Source organism: Girardinichthys multiradiatus, chromosome 17, assembly GCF_021462225.1.
Source record: "Girardinichthys multiradiatus isolate DD_20200921_A chromosome 17, DD_fGirMul_XY1, whole genome shotgun sequence".
Classification (NCBI taxonomy): Eukaryota; Metazoa; Chordata; class Actinopteri; order Cyprinodontiformes; family Goodeidae; genus Girardinichthys; species Girardinichthys multiradiatus.
This window is the reverse complement of record NC_061809.1, coordinates 10,486,331-10,505,664: the sequence shown is the minus strand read 5'-3', so window position 1 is coordinate 10,505,664 and position 19,334 is coordinate 10,486,331. Positions and strand designations below refer to the sequence as shown.

Here is a 19,334-nt window from a genome sequence, read left to right as displayed (position 1 = left end):
CCAAACTTGGGTCATCTTCCTGCCTTGTTTATCACGGTTCCAGTTTAAATTAATACTTGCACTCACTTAAGATATGGGCAAGTTTGGCCTAGTAGGATTTTTTTGGTGCCATTTTTCAACTTATGATTATCAAAACACATCTTTCTCGTATTAATGGCATGTACTCCTGCCTTCCCTATTTTGAAGAATGGGTAAAATAAATGGTACTCTGTGTCAAATCAGAGCATTAAATAAAAGTACTTAAGTATTAAAGATGAGTTTTTTCCCATTATTTCAGTCTGAGATATGCTACTGTGATAAAAGATGAATGTATTTTACAGGCCTTTTTAACACATCTTTACCAAGGGTACTAATACATAGGGAGGGAGCTGTTACTAGGTGTGCCAGTATGTCCGTGTTCTCCAACCTAATCAACAAGAGTACTTGAACATGAAAGAAAATGTTTTTTTTACTGTATAGCTAAAATGTTTTAGTAAAAATTAACGTCTCATCTGCCCAGCGCTGCAGCAGTCAAATCCCCCCAAAAGACATCTAGCACAGTTGTTTGTTTTTTTTGGCACCAACTCATAAAGTTGAGTAAAACACACCAACTAATTCATGTACCTAATGTTTTAGGAGATGATAACACCGTTGCACCTTTTTGGCACTCCAAACTCCCCAAATATTGCATGAAAACAGGTTCAGCATCATAGCTCGACAGGCCTGTGGAGGGACAGGGTAGCTTTAGTCAACAAATGTCAAGTTAGAAATGGCCAGAGAAGATGCAGAATGATGAATAACAATTAGTTTATCGGTCAACTAATAAGAAACACAAAACCTCTGGGGGACATCTGTGTTAATCTGGATGGTTTCTCGGTCAGAGTTGGGCACAACTTAAAGTAAACATAAGCAGCTTAAAAAAAAAAAAGAGAAAAAAATCAAACTTCATGGATGGATCTTTAAAGTGCTGATTGAAAGAATTGGATATACATCTCAAAGAAAAGAAGCAGGAGCAGGAAAAAAAAAAGGATGTGGACTTTTTAAATTGAGTGCTGTTTTTCTTGTCACACAGCACAGGAGATAAGGGGCTTTTGAAACTGGTTCAAATTGTGTAGAAAAAAAAAAAAAAAAAAAAGTCCCAGTGTGTGATCAAAGACTGACAGCTCTCAGAAAAAAGCGAGAAACTTCCAAAGGAACACAACACCCTCCCTCTCTCTCTCTCTACCTCCCTTCGTCTCCCCTTCACACACCTACGCTCGCCGCCTCTGCTGGCACACAGTGACAATAATGGATCCTGGCGGAGGCGCTACAGGAGGCTGCAAATGTTAACTGCTTTTTGAGTTATGTCATGAATGTCTGATTATCAGACCACCGCCGCGTCCCTGCACTAATGTAGCGCCGCTGACACGTATGAGCCAAGCAATGTGTGCAGTGAGGATGGAAAATTAGCACTGACCAATGTAGGCAGTGAAAATGTTACTACTATGTACGTACTGCAAGATCCAAATGGGTTTAAATGAAAGGGTGTTCGGAGTAATAGTTCTGTTAACAGTCAGGAAAAACCTGGAGTTGATTTAAGTGTTTTCCAGGTCTGGAAAGAGATTGTCTAAGAGGTTTATTATCTGAAAGTTGAATCCATCTATCTCCTTGTTTTCATCTCTCCATATCTTTTGTCCACCCATCCATAAGTCCATCCCAGCATCAGTCTGGTCCGCTTATCCCACCAAGTATCCATAAATCCATCTGTACATTCCACCAGTTGTCCATCCTAACATCCAAGCAGCTCACTAACCATCCGTTCAGTTATCTATCTAGGATCCACCTATTAGTCCATCCCACCACCTGCCCATACATCCAAGCTTTCTTCTTTCCTTTCAGTTGTTTTTTGCCGTTTTTACATCTGAAGCCTGACCTCTGTAGAAGGTTCAGCCATAAATTCATAGTAAACGACTGCATAATAATTTTAAAATGGGATTAAAAAGAATGGAGAACTCATGGGAACGTGAATGGGTAGGAATGCTGTGGTAACCCCGTTAAGTACAGATCTATCAATAGGATTTTACTAATTTTCCATCATTACAAATATCCTGATTTGACGAGGGATATTTACACTTCAGTTTTAGTACAAAAATAGAAGCAATTACCTTACTAAAAAATTTCACCTGTTTTAAACCCAACCTTATGTGGTTTCAGCATTTAAAACGTAAGAGACTCTGTTAAAGATGGACGGTGCTTGTGCCTCTGAAACTATATCTAATGTACAGATGTAGACTGAGACGGCTCAGAAGGATAACTTGTTGAGGTTAAGCTCAGTTCAGGCATTGTTTTGTTTAGAACCAGCGCAGCATCCAATGAATCTAATCCTAGTTTCTTAGAATGGAAGTAAAATTGTGAAGCTTCATGAGAAACCTTAAAAACAATGTGGAACAGAAAGATGAGAGAAAACAAAAATATATTTTTCTATCTTCATGAAATTAGAAATTTTGATTTTTAAAGTTTGAAAGAAATCTGAGGTAGTCCTACAGTATGATCAGAGAGGAGGAATTATTGATAAAGACATAGCCCTTCATGAACAGGCGATTTAAGAAAAACCCTAAGAAGTGGGAAGAAGCCATCCATCCTGATGGCTCACCGACACCCTGAATGCCTGTCCTGACCTGTAGCCTCCCGCCACTGTTTACCTCCCACTCTAACGCTGCGGTGTGTTGCAGTAAGTGTGGGATGACGCGAGCGATTTGTTGAGCGTGGAATTTCTCTGAACCCGATCTCTGCTGTCAGATCCTGGAAAACCAACTGAATCAGTTCCCCTCATGAGCCAAACACTGCAGACATCACGTTGTGCAGCCACACATTTGTAAATCATCGAAAAAAATGCTCTTCTGCTCTGGGGGAACAAAAAAACTATATTGCTATGGTAGTGTAAAATAACGCAGACATAACCTCAGGCGATGCTGGGAAACTGTTCATGATCCTGCATCAAGCTGTGGGGTTGTTCAACAAAAAAAACTGCAATCATCACTGTTAATCATCTGTTTCTGCATCAGGCTGTGAAAGTGCACATTTCAGTGCTGGTCATAGAGATGCTTTAAAAAGAAAGGGCTCCATATCATCATGTCAGAATGCTACAACACAATTCCTCAGTCACTGATTTATTCGAATCTCTTAGTAGCTGAAAGGCCCACTGGAAAACCAGCAAAAAAAGGCGTCAGGTAAAGATGAGGGCGCTCGGCGTAGAAGCCTGTAAGTCCAGCAGGCGACTGTAGGACAAGAGACGAAGGAGGAGGAAGAGCAGGAGCAGGAGCCACTCTCATCTCTTGTAGTGGTTGGGCGCATCGGCGAAGGCAAACTTCAACCTGTAGGCTTCGGCCAGCAGCACGCTCACTTCCTCGTTGCCCCAGTGCATCGTGGGGAGGTTCTGTAACAGGATCATCAGGCCCTGGTGTGACAGAAAACAGATGCTTAGAGAACAGGTGCAATGAAGAGAGACATCACATCAGAAACAGAAGAGCTAAAAGGAGGATTTTCTTTATGGACCAGGAAATATTAAAAAAGATGCTACTGGCAAAGACACATCTGTAGCTGATCAAGATTAAAAGGGAGTAAAGGAGGACATAATGACGAGAATTAATAATGACACTGCAGCTACAGAGTTAACAGAAAACTACGTTTAGAAAACTTCACTATTTAAGAACTTGGCAGATAAGAGTTTAGGTACTGAAATAAGGACACTCATTCCGAAAAGTGTAATAAAGAAAACTTTGTTTATCCAAGGTCAGGCGGTGGGAACAGTAAGTCCATTACGTAAACCTCCAAAGTGAAGCATCCTGGTTAAATGCCTGAAATACCCCCACTGACTCCTTGTCCGAGCTCCTTCCTGACGATGGAGCTCCACACCTTGCTAAGCATCAGACTGCAGACACTGTCTGATACCATTCTCTAATCTATGCCTTGATACAACACCCAACCCGAGGGTTTTTATGTTCTAAACTGGTGCTAGTACCTGGTTAGCAGAAAATCTTGATTCTCTCTGCTTCTGGAACCAATTTACTGGTCCTTTCTTAGAATTAGCTCTGTTCTGTGACAGAGCAAAGAAAACTTTTCCTATAGTAATGCTGATTTGGACCTATAGCTGGCAAGCAACAAGTGGCAAAAAGGAAAACTACTTTTAAATTTATGGGTGTTAATCATATATTTTTCCTATGAAAATAAAAATATTAAAGATAACAGATTCTTATTGCAATAATCAATATAACAATTTTTAATAATACTTTCTGTTCCAAATATAATTTATTAAAATCATATTTTACATTTTTGTTTCAAGTTTTTGTGTTAAATCTGTAAAGTTGTGAAACTGTTCTATTTGTATTTAAGGTCATTCTTGTAATCTCGTCCAAGCCCATGCCTACTCTACATCCCCACAACTTTACACAAATTAAACATACCAGATCGTCTGCCTTCATTCACTAATAAAAAGTGATGATGGATGATGCATGCTTTTAACACTCTTGACTAGTATTTGTCTTGGACAAACAGCTGGAAAAGCTGACCTAGTTATTACTCTATCTGCTCTCTCGAGCAAGCAAAGATGCACAGATGACTCCTTCCCTCAACAAAAGAGCAAAAAAGGAAGGTCTGTGCAGCTGCCATCACTTTTCTTGACGTGGTTCATGGCATAGTTGTTGAATAGAGCTGATTAGGGGCCCCATTTGTGAGCAGTTTGAGCAAAAGTCAGGAGATGTAATGTTTTATTCATTCTAAGGCTGAATGTTTACCGTAGGTACTGTCGGGCTCTGTTCTGATATCAGGACTGGATTTTATTCAAAAGAATTATGCTTCAGTTTTGCAGTGAACTGTGGGAAACTGTCTTACTGCTAGGATGAACAGTGGAGAACATTGTGTAAAAGCCAAGTCAAACAAGAGTTCAAATGAACCTTTTTTTGCTTCGAAGCAGTTCGACTGCTGCTGCGCAGGCATGGGCTGATCATGGTAGACTGTGATTTTAAAGATGGTTTCAAATCAGCAAAAATGTTCAGTCAAACCGTTCCTAATGCCTCACCTTACAAATGATCAGAATTGTACTTCTTGTTTGAATGAAAATAATTGGAATTTTAAATCCGGAATGAGTAATAGATAATTTAGTGCTTCTAAAAACTGTTATTTATAGATTAAGTAAAACAAGCTGATATTAGCTGGTTAAATAGTTGCTGCCTTAATAACAGTGATGGCTGGTGCTCTTTAATATTGCAAAACCATGATTGTTCAAAGTTTTTGTGACTGGAGATACTTCCAGATAGTCAACATTGTTTTCATGTAATTGAGGGAAACACAGGCAGCAACAGGTAGGGGAGGGCCAGCACTGCATTATATGATGCTCTATTCAGTTACAGCAGAATTTAATCACTGCAGCATTTTTTGTGACATCTCATTAAAAAGACTTTAAGCCCCAGTAAGGGTACCACAAAAAGTAGGGGCGGTTTGGAAACGGCACCATCTAAAACGTTTTGTAACCTCGATATCTCTAACCTGAGGAAGAGTGGAGCTGTACCATCACGCATCTAAGCCATGTGGTTGCCTACCGGAAGCTTTATTATAATCGAAAGCTACTATTTTAAAGGGAAAACTAGATCATAACATTGACGGAATGCTACACAGGTTTTCGCTCAGAAACCTACAGCTGAGCTAAAAATATAAAAACACAAAAAAAGTTATATAAAAAAAAAAGAAATCCAGAAAAGCATGAATAAAGTGGCAAGTAAAAATTCAGTGGAGCTCGAGTCTTGTTTGAGATTTCAGCTCTATACATTACTTGGTAAGTTAGGAGATAGACAACAACAACCCACTCTCTCTCTCTCTCTCTCACACACACACACACACACACACAAACACACGTGAGAGTTCAATCTAGCCAACTAATGCCTACCTCTCAAAGGGGAATGAGGCTGGTTAGCAGTAAGACAGACTGAAAATGTGTGTGTGTGCACGTGTGTGTGTGTGTGTGTGCGCGCAGGCATGCTAGAGATTGGTGTCCCAGAAGCTTTCATCATCAAGGCTGAAATCATTGCCGTGACAACAGGGTTTACAACCAATCACGGTGTTGATAATCACACGAAAAGACAAATCCCGGTGGAGCTTTGGTGTCTGCACTCATCTGACTCCACACAGTTCGCGCTTTTCTGAAAAGATAAGAGCCCGTTCCAAACCAGGTTTTTTCCTGCACAGGTTAAAATATTTATACTTGTCTTTTCTGAGCGTGTCTCGCCAAATCCTGAGACAGTCAAACAAATCTTTAAGCAGATAAATTCAGGCTCTTTGCATTAGTTTACCCTACTAAAAGATGTTGAGCTCCTATTAATTCTTTTCCTCCATGCTTGCTTTTAATGAGCCGCTGAGACGACCCGGTGCCACGAACAGAAAAAATCTGTATTCTGCTGGAGGGTAAAAAAAGGGTAACGTCTTCAACTAATTAAACTCAAAACTGCAATCGAAGCCATATTTTACACGTCAGACTCTGCTTCACTTCTGCTCTTCTGAATACATAAAAAATGAAACCAACCTGGAAAGCTTTGGCACAAACTTAGTTCTGTTTTTCTTAACTAAGCAAAGTGAGTAGCTGGTAAGTAGCTTATTGACTGACTTTTATTTGCCTTAGGCCTTTAAGATGTGTTTACACCCTAGTGGAGTGCTTAAAATAATCTGGCTTCATGAGAGTGCCAATAAGAAAGAAAGCCAACAGATTCCTACATCTCAAGGTTTTAAACATAAAACTGGATTTTTAGTTCTCTAACACAAGACCCAATACCTTATAAAATCTATGGGAAAAGTTAGCTTTCTTTATGCATGAGCTGGGTATAAGCCTTTCATGGTATTATAAACTTACAAAGGTTTTATTAGTATAGTCTTAATCTTATCGATTTGTTATTTTGGATTTTTGATACATACATATAGATAAAACTAATTCTAATTCTTATTGCGCCAACATAAAATATTTACACTTTATAAAACAAGTTTAACAAGGTGAGATTCATTTGCTTCAAAAATAGAGCTGTCCACTCTGGTGGCTAGCCTGCAATTTATTGCTTTACAGACATACTGCTTGTAGTACTGATGTACTGATGGCTGATGCTATTATTTTTTTTTTTAAACAACACCTGACTCTTCGTCGCAATCAGCATTACTTCTACCCTTGTCTTTCTGGTAAGCTGAGCTCAAGAGTAGCAGCTTTTTTTTGGTCAGCTGTATGCACAAATAGGTGGGGGAGGGGTACTGCTCTATGCTCCAAACAGCTGAAGAAATACCAGTAACTCTGGCACCTTCTTAGGCATCTCATTAAATTAACTTTAAACCATCGAACACTATAATTGGAAATTGTAGTAGTTTGGAAACTTGGTACCAGTAACCAGCTTGTGCCTGTTCGGTATTAACAGGGTTGTTGGGTCTTATAATCTGACCATGAAACAACAAAAAGTTTTGAATATTCAGAGTTGAGTTTTTGACCATTTCACAGCTTACCTTTATTTCAAATTATACTATAACTCTGACTTATCAAATTAGGATGTCAGCATCCTATACAAAAGGCAGATTCTTTAAATAAAGACGTGCTTTTATTGACCTGATTGAAAAAAGCCAAAAATAAAAAATTTTGAATTTTGTACGGCATTTTAACCAGGCCAAGTTTAGAAACCACACATAATCAGGTAGTATATCAAAACTCAAAATAATAAAGTGTGAAATTTTTCAACCAAAGTGTGAAGTGGCAAATCAAGGACAAAGCAGGCTCTTTAAATGTAAATCAATGTAAAACCGCGTTTATTGTACATCATCAGATTTTAGTTTTTTTCAAAAAATTGACGAATAAAAACATCTGCTGAACTACAATTAAATGTCTCTACTCCATTTGCTTTGTGTCCTTAATCATCTAGATCTGACTGACTTGGAATCCTTTCTAATGAGATGTTCTCAGAAAAGAAGACCCCTCAGGTTTAAAAGCTTGAACAGGTGAGGTCCCTCTCGGTTTAGGAAGCCAAAGGCCTCTAAAGACTTTTTGCTCTGGAGGGAAGGAAGACTGAAAACCTGCCTGATCGGAATTCTGCCTTCCTCTCTCTCATCTGTATTCAACGAAGCGACGGCATCAGCTCTTTTGCTTTCATCCCTCGCCCTCTCTTGTACATTTGAAACCCACCACATTTGCTCTCGGGGAGCTGTGGGCCGGAGTGGTTCAAGGTGTTTTGGGATTTGTATTATATTGCGTTTGTTGGTGCGAACAGCCACATGCCTTTAAAGAATTTAAGCACCATTATAAAATCTGCAGATACCTTGCCTAATATGTTCCAGGCTTTTTAAACTCAGCATAATTTATTAGTAATAGGTTAATTTACCTTAAGGTTAATCAGAGTATTGTATAAAGGGGGAGAAAACTCGAGTATTATATTTTATTAGGAAATTATTTAATATGTTTGCATTGCGAACAAGTGAAGAATAAGTTTTCTTTAAATAATCTCCGCAGTCCTGTATGCCCATAGCAAGACATCATGTAACATTACTACTAAACATCCCCGCCCCAGGCTATTCAAGGGAAGGGAAGCTCCCCTGTGGAGAGGCATGACTGCATCCCAGCACAATCAGTGCCACACATCAGTCAGCTGCTGCTGGTAAGATTGTGTTGCTTTAATGAAATCATTCACAGAAGTAAGGGGCAATGATGTACACTGGAACAATAAATTGTAATGCACTTAAACAAAGACCCAACAGTAAAAACTAGCTTGTAGCTTGTGTCAAGTGTTGGGTAAGTGTTTTTCTTACCACAAAGGGAAATGAATTTATGATGGCTGACAGTGAGTCACAGTCTACCAGCACCTTCACAGCAAAAATAAACGACAGCAAAGGTCTGTCATATACCCAGGAACTGTGGCTGTCACAAATGATGGGGTAAAAAAAAATACGCTTGTCAAACAAAAGGTATCTAGGAGTCAACCATACGATATTGATGATGATGTAAAAGAAATCCGTTATTTAAAGCTATTTTTGTCTAAAAAATGTGTCCAGCTAGATTTTCATTACTTTAAAGGGCTAGATAATGTTTTTTGTCAAGTTTTAATCAAATAAACCAAAACTAATAAAGGCAGCTGTATGTATTTCAAGTAGGGATGGACAATTTATAAGTCATGTTATGGTGATATTTTTAGAAAATGATCCTTCCAACACTCTTGATAATCTTTAGTATCTTGGGGCAATGTAATCTGTGCCAGATGTGGTCATCTACAGTTGAGACTTCATTATTTGGTATATTTTAGCTAATTTGGATTCCAAATAGTCCCTTATGATATTTACATTGCTCATACAGATATTGCAATTAAATACCGACATAATCTACAACAGTAGTTTTCTGAGCTAGATGAGACTAGATTTTAGCAGAATCCCAATTTTATTTTAACAAAAACAAGGGTCCAAATACCATTAACTATTTTTGAAGGTTCTGTAATCGCTGTCGAATAAGTTAGTCCAAGTTTGACTCCTCTAAGTAAAGCAGTTTTCAAGCAGTCCCCGACCTAAGATGGTTAAAATGCCAAAGACTGAAATAAAATGTATCTTTTTTGTATTTTTACAGATCATAACTATGTTTTAATAGACCTTTGTTCAGAATACAATTATACGGTTTATGTTTTGGTTCGATAGGTAACGTGAAGGCCGATAAACGTCAATGGCTGTGCTGTTTCACAACTTGCTCTACATTGACATTACTTCCAGACGCTGTACCTGCGCACTTGATTCGTGGTTACAGGTGAGCGGCCACGAATGAGAAAAGATATGTTAGCTTTCAATGGCAGGGATATCATTTAGAACCTGTTCTAACGAAGACAATAAAAAAAAAAAAAAAAATCCAAAGTATGGAGCAGAGAGGAGGGGTAGAAGGGAAGAGGAGACTAATGGGGAAAATCAATCATGTCTTGAAATGATAAATATGAATTCATTTTCTGCTACTTACAAAACAGGAGGGGGGCCCATTTAACATTATCTTGTCCCCGGCCCAAGCAAGGCTGAAGTTCAAAGATCTCTGAGTGCCCAAATTTGTCAAACATTATCAGCACAAATGTGCAGAAAGATACCCAGGCTGTTTTCAGTTCAAGTTTTACCTGGAAAAGGAGTAATTCTTCATTAGTGTAAACTGAGTGTCTGCATAGTGTATCCTCAGACAAAGTAGTAATATTATTATGTTATGTTGTAGATAAAGTTTGTCAACAAGAAGGGACAAAAGAATGGACCACAAGTGGGTTTAGCTAAAGGTCAAATTGTGCTTGCCACCGTGTCAACATGTAGGAACTACATGCTAAAGCATTATTTATTAATTAATTAATTTATTATTCAATTATTTATTCAGTCAATCATTAAATAATTAGTTGTCAACACTACAGAAAACATGACAAACAATAACTGAAACCGGATAATGACTGAAAAGGTAAAGGCAAAAGCACAATATTTATTTAAAGTTAGGCATCCTCCTGTGCTATTAAAATGCAATAGTGTGATACAGGAATAGAACTGAAAGAATATTAACATATAGGTAACATACCCTTTTTTCTTTACACTTTGTGGAGTTTTAAAATGGCAAAACAGTATTTTAATAAAATTGTTGGCCCTCCGTAAAAAGCCACATTTTTGATACATTTTCACACAGCCGTTTTCAAATTGCAAAACTTGAAAAACACTTTAAAATACTATTACAAAGGGGGTGCAGAGATAAAGCGTGCAACCCTTGTACGGAGGCCTTTGTCCACGACGCGGGCTGTTGCTGGTTTGAGTCCCAGCCTGTTTGACATTTATTTCAATGTCCTCCCGCCTCTATTCATCCTATTTCCTGTCAAGTCAGTTTAAAAAAAATTGGAAAATAAAGGCCACTATTGCCTAAAAACAACAACAAAAAAGTGCTACAATGAAAACCTCTGAAACATCCAAAGTAACAAAATTTTTTTTAGCAAGTACTATACTATGGTTTTGCATCCATGTGTAAATGACCATTTATGACTCGGAGATGTCACAGTTCTGTTCATCTTCTCATGTAGCAGAAAATAGTTGGTGGATTTTATTAAGCAGCTATTTTATTTTAGGACTAATCACAAAGCAACATGAGCACCAGCCTCCATCTCCGAGTGTTGCTTTGAGTTTTACAGCCAGAAAAACATACAGGCAACACACACCAGTGAACTTCTGGGAGGCTCCTCTACACAAGCTTCATCAGGAGCAGATTTCTGCACCGTAACCATCTGTTGGCTCTCACGTCTGTTGGGCTAACGACTTTAATGTGGTTTAATTGCATACATTTCGATGTCAGTGGGGGGGAATGACTCATTTCATCCACTTCACACAGGTGGCGCCAGTCGATATTGAGAGGCCATGAGTGCTACTGTGAATGATCGTGTGGTTCAATGAGAAGAAAAACAAAACAGAAAAAAAGGCGTAGTAAAATTTAAAGTTGGTGTAGTGCTGTTTAGTGTATGGATATATACGCATACTTGTGATATCCTGTGTTTTATCCAGGAACTGGAAGAGATAACGATACACAAAAATGCAGCAATTTGTCTGTTTTTACTGCATGTGTGGGTGCTTGTGGTTATTCAAGCATTAATATCCATTTATCCAGCAAAACCCCAACAAAGACAATGATTCATCATCACTGTATACAGTGAGTACTCCACAGAAAAAAAAGTGAGGCAATTAGCTCTCCATCTTACGTGCTTGGCAAGGCTTAAAGTTGTTAATGGCTATTGATATGGAAGGGAAAGCAGATCATCAATAGAGTGAGTGCTGAGGTTCTTTATTTGAAAATAAAATGGAATAACATAATGGCTGAGCAGAGGGCAAGGCCACAGGGAGGTGAAATTTACTCACCGTGTTGATGGCTACTGTTTTAACCTGCATCCGACAGGGGTGAGGTGATTTAACATTGTCCATCCTCACCTCTCTTAATAAAGCTATTTGTGTTTGGGGTGCAACAGTGAATGGAGAAGGTAAAAGGCCTTCAATGAAATGAGTCAAAACATCTGATGGACATAAAGAGTTTAAGTAAGGTGGAACTACATTATGTATGTAGAGAGCCAGCACTCACCCAGTGAGTGACTGAGGGAGGAAAGAAGTAAGGAAGAATGGGATTTAGGACTTAAGTAAAGACAAAAAAGGACACAAGGAAGAAATGGAGGAAGGACAAAATCAATAGTTTCAGAAGGAAGAACAACAAGAAGGAAGGAGAAAGAAGGAAAGGCAGGGAGGACAGATGGAAGGAATGGGGGCACATGGACAAGAGGAAGGACACAAGGAAACAAGTGAAGAAATAAGATGGAATGTAAAGGATGGGCAAGGGATGTACAGTGCCTTGCGAAAGTATTCGGCCCCCTTGAACTTTTCAACATCTTGCCACATTTCAGGCTTCAAACATAAAGATATAAAATTCTAATTTTTTGTGAAGAATCAACAACAAGTGGGACACAATCGTGAAGTGGAATGAAATTTATGGGATGTGTCAAACGTTTTTAACAAATAAAAAACTGAAAAGAGGGGCGTGCAATATTATTCGGCCCCTTTACTTTCGGTGCAGCAAACTCACTCCAGAAGTTCAGTGAGGATCTCTGAATGATCCAATGTTGTCCCAAATGACTGATGATGATAAATAGAATCCACCTGTGTGTAATCAAGTCTCCGTATAAATGCACCTGCTCTGTGATAGTCTCAGGGTTCTGTTCAAAGCGCAGAGAGCATCATGAAGACCAAGGAACGCACCTGGCAGGTCCGAGATACTGTTATGGAGAAGTTTAAAGCCAGATTTGGATACAAAAAGATTTCCCAAGCTTTAAACATCCCAAGGAGCACTGTGCAAGCAATCATATTGAAATGGAAGGAGTATCAGACCACTGCAAATCTACCAAGACCCGGCCGTCCCTCTAAACTTTCATCTCGAACAAGGAGAAGACTGATCAGAGATGCAGCCAAGAGGCCCATGATCCCTCTGGATGAACTGCAGAGATCTACAGCTGAGGTGGGAGAGTCTGTCCATAGGACAACAATCAGTCGTACACTGCACAAATCTGGCCTTTATGGAAGAGTGGCATAAAGAAAGCCATTTCTCAAAGATATCCATTAAAAATTCTCGTTTAAAGTTTGCCACAAGCCACCTGGGAGACACACCAAACATGTGGAAGAAGGTGCTCTGGTCAGATGAAACCAAAATCAAACTGTTTGGCCACAATGCAAAACGATATGTTTGGTGTAAAAGCAACACAACTCATCACCCTGAACACACCATCCCCACTGTCAAACATGGTGGTGGCAGCATCATGGTTTGGGCCTGCTTTTCATCAGCAGGGACAAGGAAGATGGTCAAAATTGATGGGAAGATGGATGGGGCCAAATTACAGGACCATTCTGGAAGAAAACCTGTTGGAGTCTGTAAGAGACCTGAGACTGGGACGGAGATTTATCTTCCAACAAGACAATGATCTAAAACATAAAGCCAAATCTACAATGGAATGGTTCACAAATAAACGTATCCAGGTGTATGAATGGCCAAGTCAAAGTCCAGACCTGAATTCAATCGAGAATCTGTGGAAAGAGCTGAAGACTGCTGTTTACGAACGCTCTCCATCCAACCTCACTGAGCTCGAGCTGTTTTGCAAGGAAGAATGGGCAAGAATTTCAGTCTCTCGATGTGCAAAACTGATAGAAACATACCCCAAGCGACTTGCAGCTGTAATTGCAGCAAAGGGTGGCGCTACAAAGTATTAACGCAAGGGGGCCGAATAATATTGCACGCCCCACTTTTCAGTTTATTTGTTAAAAAAGTTTGACACATCCAATAAATTTCATTCCACTTCACGATTGTGTCCCACTTGTTGTTGATTCTTCACAAAAAATGTGAATTTTATATCTTTATGTTTGAAGCCTGAAATGTGGTAAAAGGTTGAAAAGTTCAAGGGGGCCGAATACTTTCGCAAGGCACTGTAAAAAAAAAAAAGATAGAACAAAGAGAAAATATAAGTGAAGAAAGGACATCATAAAAGAAAAAAAGGAAAGACACAAGGAAGGAAGTAAGGAAGAAAGGACATGGCAAGGAAAAAAATAAGGTAAGACAGGAAAAATTTGAAGAAAGAAAGGTTGGAAAGAATAAACCTGATAAGGAAGTTAGGGACGACACAAGGAAGGATGGAAGAAAGGATGGAACTAACAGGGAAATACATTGAAATACAAATAATTCCAATAGTCTGTATTATCTTGTCAAAAAACTTCCAGATCTAAACTCCATACTTTTTCTGACTGCATAGGACCTTGTATGTAGGATTTCTGCTGTTTCTGCTGTGACTGGATCCAATTGTGGAAATAAAGGAAACAGAAAAGTGTATATGAACATACAAAAGCTGAACTAAACAGACAATTAAAGTGACTTTTTAAGTAAACCGAATCATCTTTTGCTGTCAGGCTGAGATGATCCACAGTGGAGTGCACCAAGTTGTGCGAAGCGTCCTGCTATTGTTTCTGCTGTGTCACCACAGCTTCCAGCAGCAAACAGCTAAAACCCCTGGAGAAATTAATGGCTGAGAGATGACAGGTGCAAAGCCCTAATCAAAGGCACACACATTGGTTTCTAAAAATGGCAACTGTCTGCTGTAACTGTTGAATTTCTGTGACATGCATCAATCCACCATGGACCTCCTGCAACCGACACATCTACATGAAAATACACAGAGGTTCAGAAACACACAAACTGGCACCTGATTGTGCACAAACACTCCAGGCTGCTGCTGAGGCTGTTGGTGGTAATGGTGTTTTGCAGCGCCCCGGGGTGTAATGGGCCCAGACACTGCTCTGTTGGGGCCATTAGCTTGCTGTAGTTTATATAATTACACGAAATGGGCACTCTGGCAAAAACACTGGGTGCTAATGCAGGAGTATGGCACTGGAGCACATGGAGGTAACAGCTGACACTGCATGGCACAACCAGGTTGCCTGGTGGAAAGGTTGGTGGGTGAAAAAGCTTTGATTATTATACAGCAGAGAGGACACAGTCTTAGCAGATGATGTCATTTGGGACTCGAGTTAATGAATTGAAATGGGCCGATCTTTTGTTACCCCTAATGAGCAAAATGGGTTTGTGAGCTATTGTAGGTCTTCATTTGGGCTGGTTCTTAAGCAAAGGACACTAATCAAGATAAGGTGTTTATGTGCACACAAAAAAAAAAAAAAATTATGTTTGGGAATCAAAAGAGTTCAGATTTAATTTTGAAATTTTGCATAAAACATAAGTGAAAATGTAACGTGTAAATGTCACCCACTACACTGTTTTTTAAATACATATGTATTATTATTATTATTATAATGATTAGATTTTTACCAATAGAATCTGCTAATTAAATAATGCTTATGTGCTGGAAAAGTAACCAAGCTAAGCTGCAGAGATCCACTGCTCAAGTCGGAGAAACTACCAGTCAAAGCCATAAAAAGGTCAGTTAAAGGTTTTCCACAAGCCAGGGAAAGGACACAGCAAACATGTGGAAGAAGGTGCTCTGGTCAGACAAGACCAAGTTGGAGCTTTCTGGCCTACATACAAAACATGGTGGTGGCAGCATCGTGCCATGGGGTGCTTTTCTGCAGCAGGAACAGGGAAGCTGGTTAGAGTTCATGCAAAGATATGAATACTGTTGTCAGGTGCTGTGTATTTACTACTAAGCAATTTGTCAATATCTGCCCAAAAAAGCAGTTATAAAAAACAAATACAGCCTTTAAACAGAATCATAGTATGTGGGTGGAATCCTTGGTTATTTGAATACTACAGGAGTGTGGATTAAATTCATGTGTAATGCATAATCCATTAAGTAAATGCATAAGAGACTGGTTAATAATAATAATAATAATAATAATAAGTTAAAAGCTTTTAGCATACATTAAACCGCATGTGTGGGTGTAGAATCCCCTATGGTTTTACAATGACTTGCTTTTATGATTTTAATAAGTAAAATCATATAAAGAAAAAAACAGACGTTTTTTTAATGTGTTGATTTTCCCGTCCCAGTCAGCGGATATAAGCCATTCTGCTTTATTCAATGCCAGCCTAATGAGTTCATGGCCTTTTAAAAAAAAGCCTAGAGCGTGTTTCTGAGAGTCCTCTACTACTGGGTCATTCACAGCAGTTTTACACGCTGCTTCAACAGTTTTACGTTTCAGCTCGTGCATCTTCAAAGTTCACCAGCAGTCGTTTTTTGACCCCTTACCCCCAACCATACATCATCAGCCATTACCACCTAAACCTCTGTCCGTTCTGCCCACACCAATTTAACGAATGTAGAAATGTTTGAACCCATCGACTGCAAAACCATTCCTGCTACATAATCAAGGTTTCTGAGCAACGTGCTGTCAGCTGCAAAAGCAAAATTGATGCTTGATCTCCTTTTAAAAGCACCTTAATATACAGAAGCCCTCTGAACTTTCAATCTTCATAAATTCCAAAAAGGAAACAAGAAAAGTTAGCAGGTTAAGTTTAACCATCAGCAAGTTCAGAAAGGTTAAAGCCTCCTTTAATCAAGAGTTCAAGACTGAAAACTGAAAACCCCTGAAGCACAGTTGGCTCAGTTGTCTTGGAGCGCTTGAAAGAGTATTTTGGATCTAAAATTCAATATTTATGTCTTGGCTCATGACCCAGCTCATTTGTCAAAACCATTTTCGTTTTTGACTCTTGAGAAATCCCATCTTTTTCAGCCATTGCTGCTCCTAAAGTCTCTTTATTCAATACAAGTGAGTTAATATTGCTGTTTATTTTGCATTTTAGCGTCTTAACCAAGTCAGGAAAAAAGGCAGTGGGCTTATGAGCTGACGGGAGATTCTGTTATTCTGTTATCTTGGAGTAAAAGAACAGCTCTTTCTTCAATTTTATCCCTGTGTCTTGAAAATAAACTTGTGCCAGAGATAAGGCCACTCAGGCATCAAGCATATCTCTTACATTTGCAAGCTTGTGCATGAGCACAACTTAAGTAATAAAGCTAGCAGCTTGCTCACTCATTTGGGTACCCTCTACCTTACAGTATATAATAAATGGTAACCTCCAAGTTGTCATCAAGGTTTGCCCAATAACTGTGTGCACCAGGTACTGGCTGGATTATTAGCATCAATGTACATTGATGTAAAACCTTTAGTTTTTAATTGTCACAATTAAATGTTTTAGATCATCAAACAAGGTTCTTTTGGCTCCTTTAACCTACTAACTGGTTAAGATTCTTGTGGCAACAATTGCTATCAAGCATTTGTGATAAAAAAACAGTTTTACAATTTCCCCAACAATAATATCCAGAATTGTGTTCATTCAGCCATATTAGAAGAGCCTGTTCAAGGTCCCTTGCAGCATCTCTGATTTAAGTCCAGACTTTGATTAGGCCACTAAGAGTGGACTTAGTGGTGTGCTTCAGATCACTGTTGTGCTGCATAACCCAAGCGTGCTTTAGATCAAGCTCACAAACTGATGGCTGTACATTCTCCTTTATGTTGAATCACAAACACGGAGCCTAACTGAGGGAAGTGAGGCCTTCAGTGCTTTAGATGTTGTTCTAGATTCTTCTGCGACCTCGTGGGTTGAGACGTCGATGCACTCCTAGGAAGGTTAAAAACTTTTCTAGCTCTCCTCCATTTGTGGTTTGAACCTGGCTTTGTAACCCTCTTCAGACCGGTGGATGTCATTAGTTTTGTTTTCATCTGTTCATGGATTTCTTTACATTAGGTTTATGGTGTGTAGCCATTGTACAAGTCCTTCTCAAAATATTAGCATATTGTGATAAAGTTAATTATTTTCCGTAATGTAATGATGAAAATTTAACATTCCTATATTTTAGATTCATTGCACACTAACTGAAATATTTCAGGTCTTTTATTGTCTTAATACAGATGATTTTGGCATACAGCTCATGAAAACCCAAAATTCCTATCTCACAAAATTAGCATATTTCATCCGACCAATAAAAGAAAAGTGTTTATAATACAAAAAAACGTCATCCTTCAAATAATTATGTACAGTTATGCACTCAATACTTGGTCGGGAATCCTTTTGCAGAAATGACTGCTTCAATGCGGCGTGGCATGGAGGCAATCAGCCTGTGGCACTGCTGAGGTCTTATGGAGGCCCAGGATGCTTCGATAGCGGCCTTTAGCTCATCCAGAGTGTTGGGTCTTGAGTCTCTCAACGTTCTCTTCACAATATCCCACAGATTCTCTATGGGGTTCAGGTCAGGAGAGTTGGCAGGCCAATTGAGCACAGTGATACCATGGTCAGTAAACCATTTACCAGTGGTTTTGGCACTGTGAGCAGGTGCCAGGTCGTGCTGAAAAATGAAATCTTCATCTCCATAAAGCTTTTCAGCAGATGGAAGCATGAAGTGCTCCAAAATCTCCTGATAGCTAGCTGCATTGACCCTGCCCTTGATAAAACACAGTGGACCAACACCAGCAGCTGACACGGCACCCCAGACCATCACTGACTGTGGGTACTTGACACTGGACTTCTGGCATTTTGGCATTTCCTTCTCCCCAGTCTTCCTCCAGACTCTGGCACCTTGATTTCCGAATGACATGCAGAATTTGCTTTCATCCGAAAAAAGTACTTTGGACCACTGAGCAACAGTCCAGTGCTGCTTCTCTGTAGCCCAGGTCAGGCGCTTCTGCCGCTGTTTCTGGTTCAAAAGTGGCTTTACCTGGGGAATGCAGCACCTGTAGCCCATTTCCTGCACACGCCTGTGCACGGTGGCTCTGGATGTTTCTACTCCAGACTCAGTCCACTGCTTCCACAGGTCCCCCAAGGTCTGGAATCGGCCCTTCTCCACAATCTTCCTCAGGGTCCGGTCACCTCTTCTTGTTGTGCAGCGTTTTCTGCCACACTTTTTCCTTCCCACAGACTTCCCACTGAGGTGCCTTGATACAGCACTCTGGGAACAGCCTATTCGTTCAGAAATTTCTTTCTGTGTCTTACCCTCTTGCTTGAGGGTGTCAATAGTGGCCTTCTGGACAGCAGTCAGGTCGGCAGTCTTACCCATGATTGGGGTTTTGAGTGATGAACCAGGCTGGGAGTTTTAAAGGCCTCAGGAATCTTTTGCAGGTGTTTAGAGTTAACTCGTTGATTCAGATGATTAGGTTCATAGCTCGTTTAGAGACCCTTTTAATGATATGCTAATTTTGTGAGATAGGAATTTTGGGTTTTCATGAGCTGTATGCCAAAATCATCCGTATTAAGACAATAAAAGACCTGAAATATTTCAGTTAGTGTGCAATGAATCTAAAATATATGAATGTTAAATTTTCATCATGACATTATGGAAAATGATGAACTTTATCACAAT

General features: G+C 39.4%; 1 protein-coding gene across 3 annotated transcripts in view; it reads right to left on the bottom strand.

The window, feature by feature from the left end:
* Positions 1–440: 440 nt before the first annotated feature.
* tbc1d22a (TBC1 domain family, member 22a) overlaps positions 441–19,334 on the bottom strand; it is a 166,749-nt gene continuing 147,855 nt past the window's right edge. For all 3 annotated transcript variants that reach the window (XM_047389884.1, XM_047389883.1, XM_047389886.1), the window contains one exon: positions 441–3,415. In XM_047389884.1, coding sequence (XP_047245840.1) covers positions 3,287–3,415 — 129 coding nt within the window. In that variant the 3' untranslated portion in view covers positions 441–3,286. The remainder of the gene's footprint in view (positions 3,416–19,334) is intronic.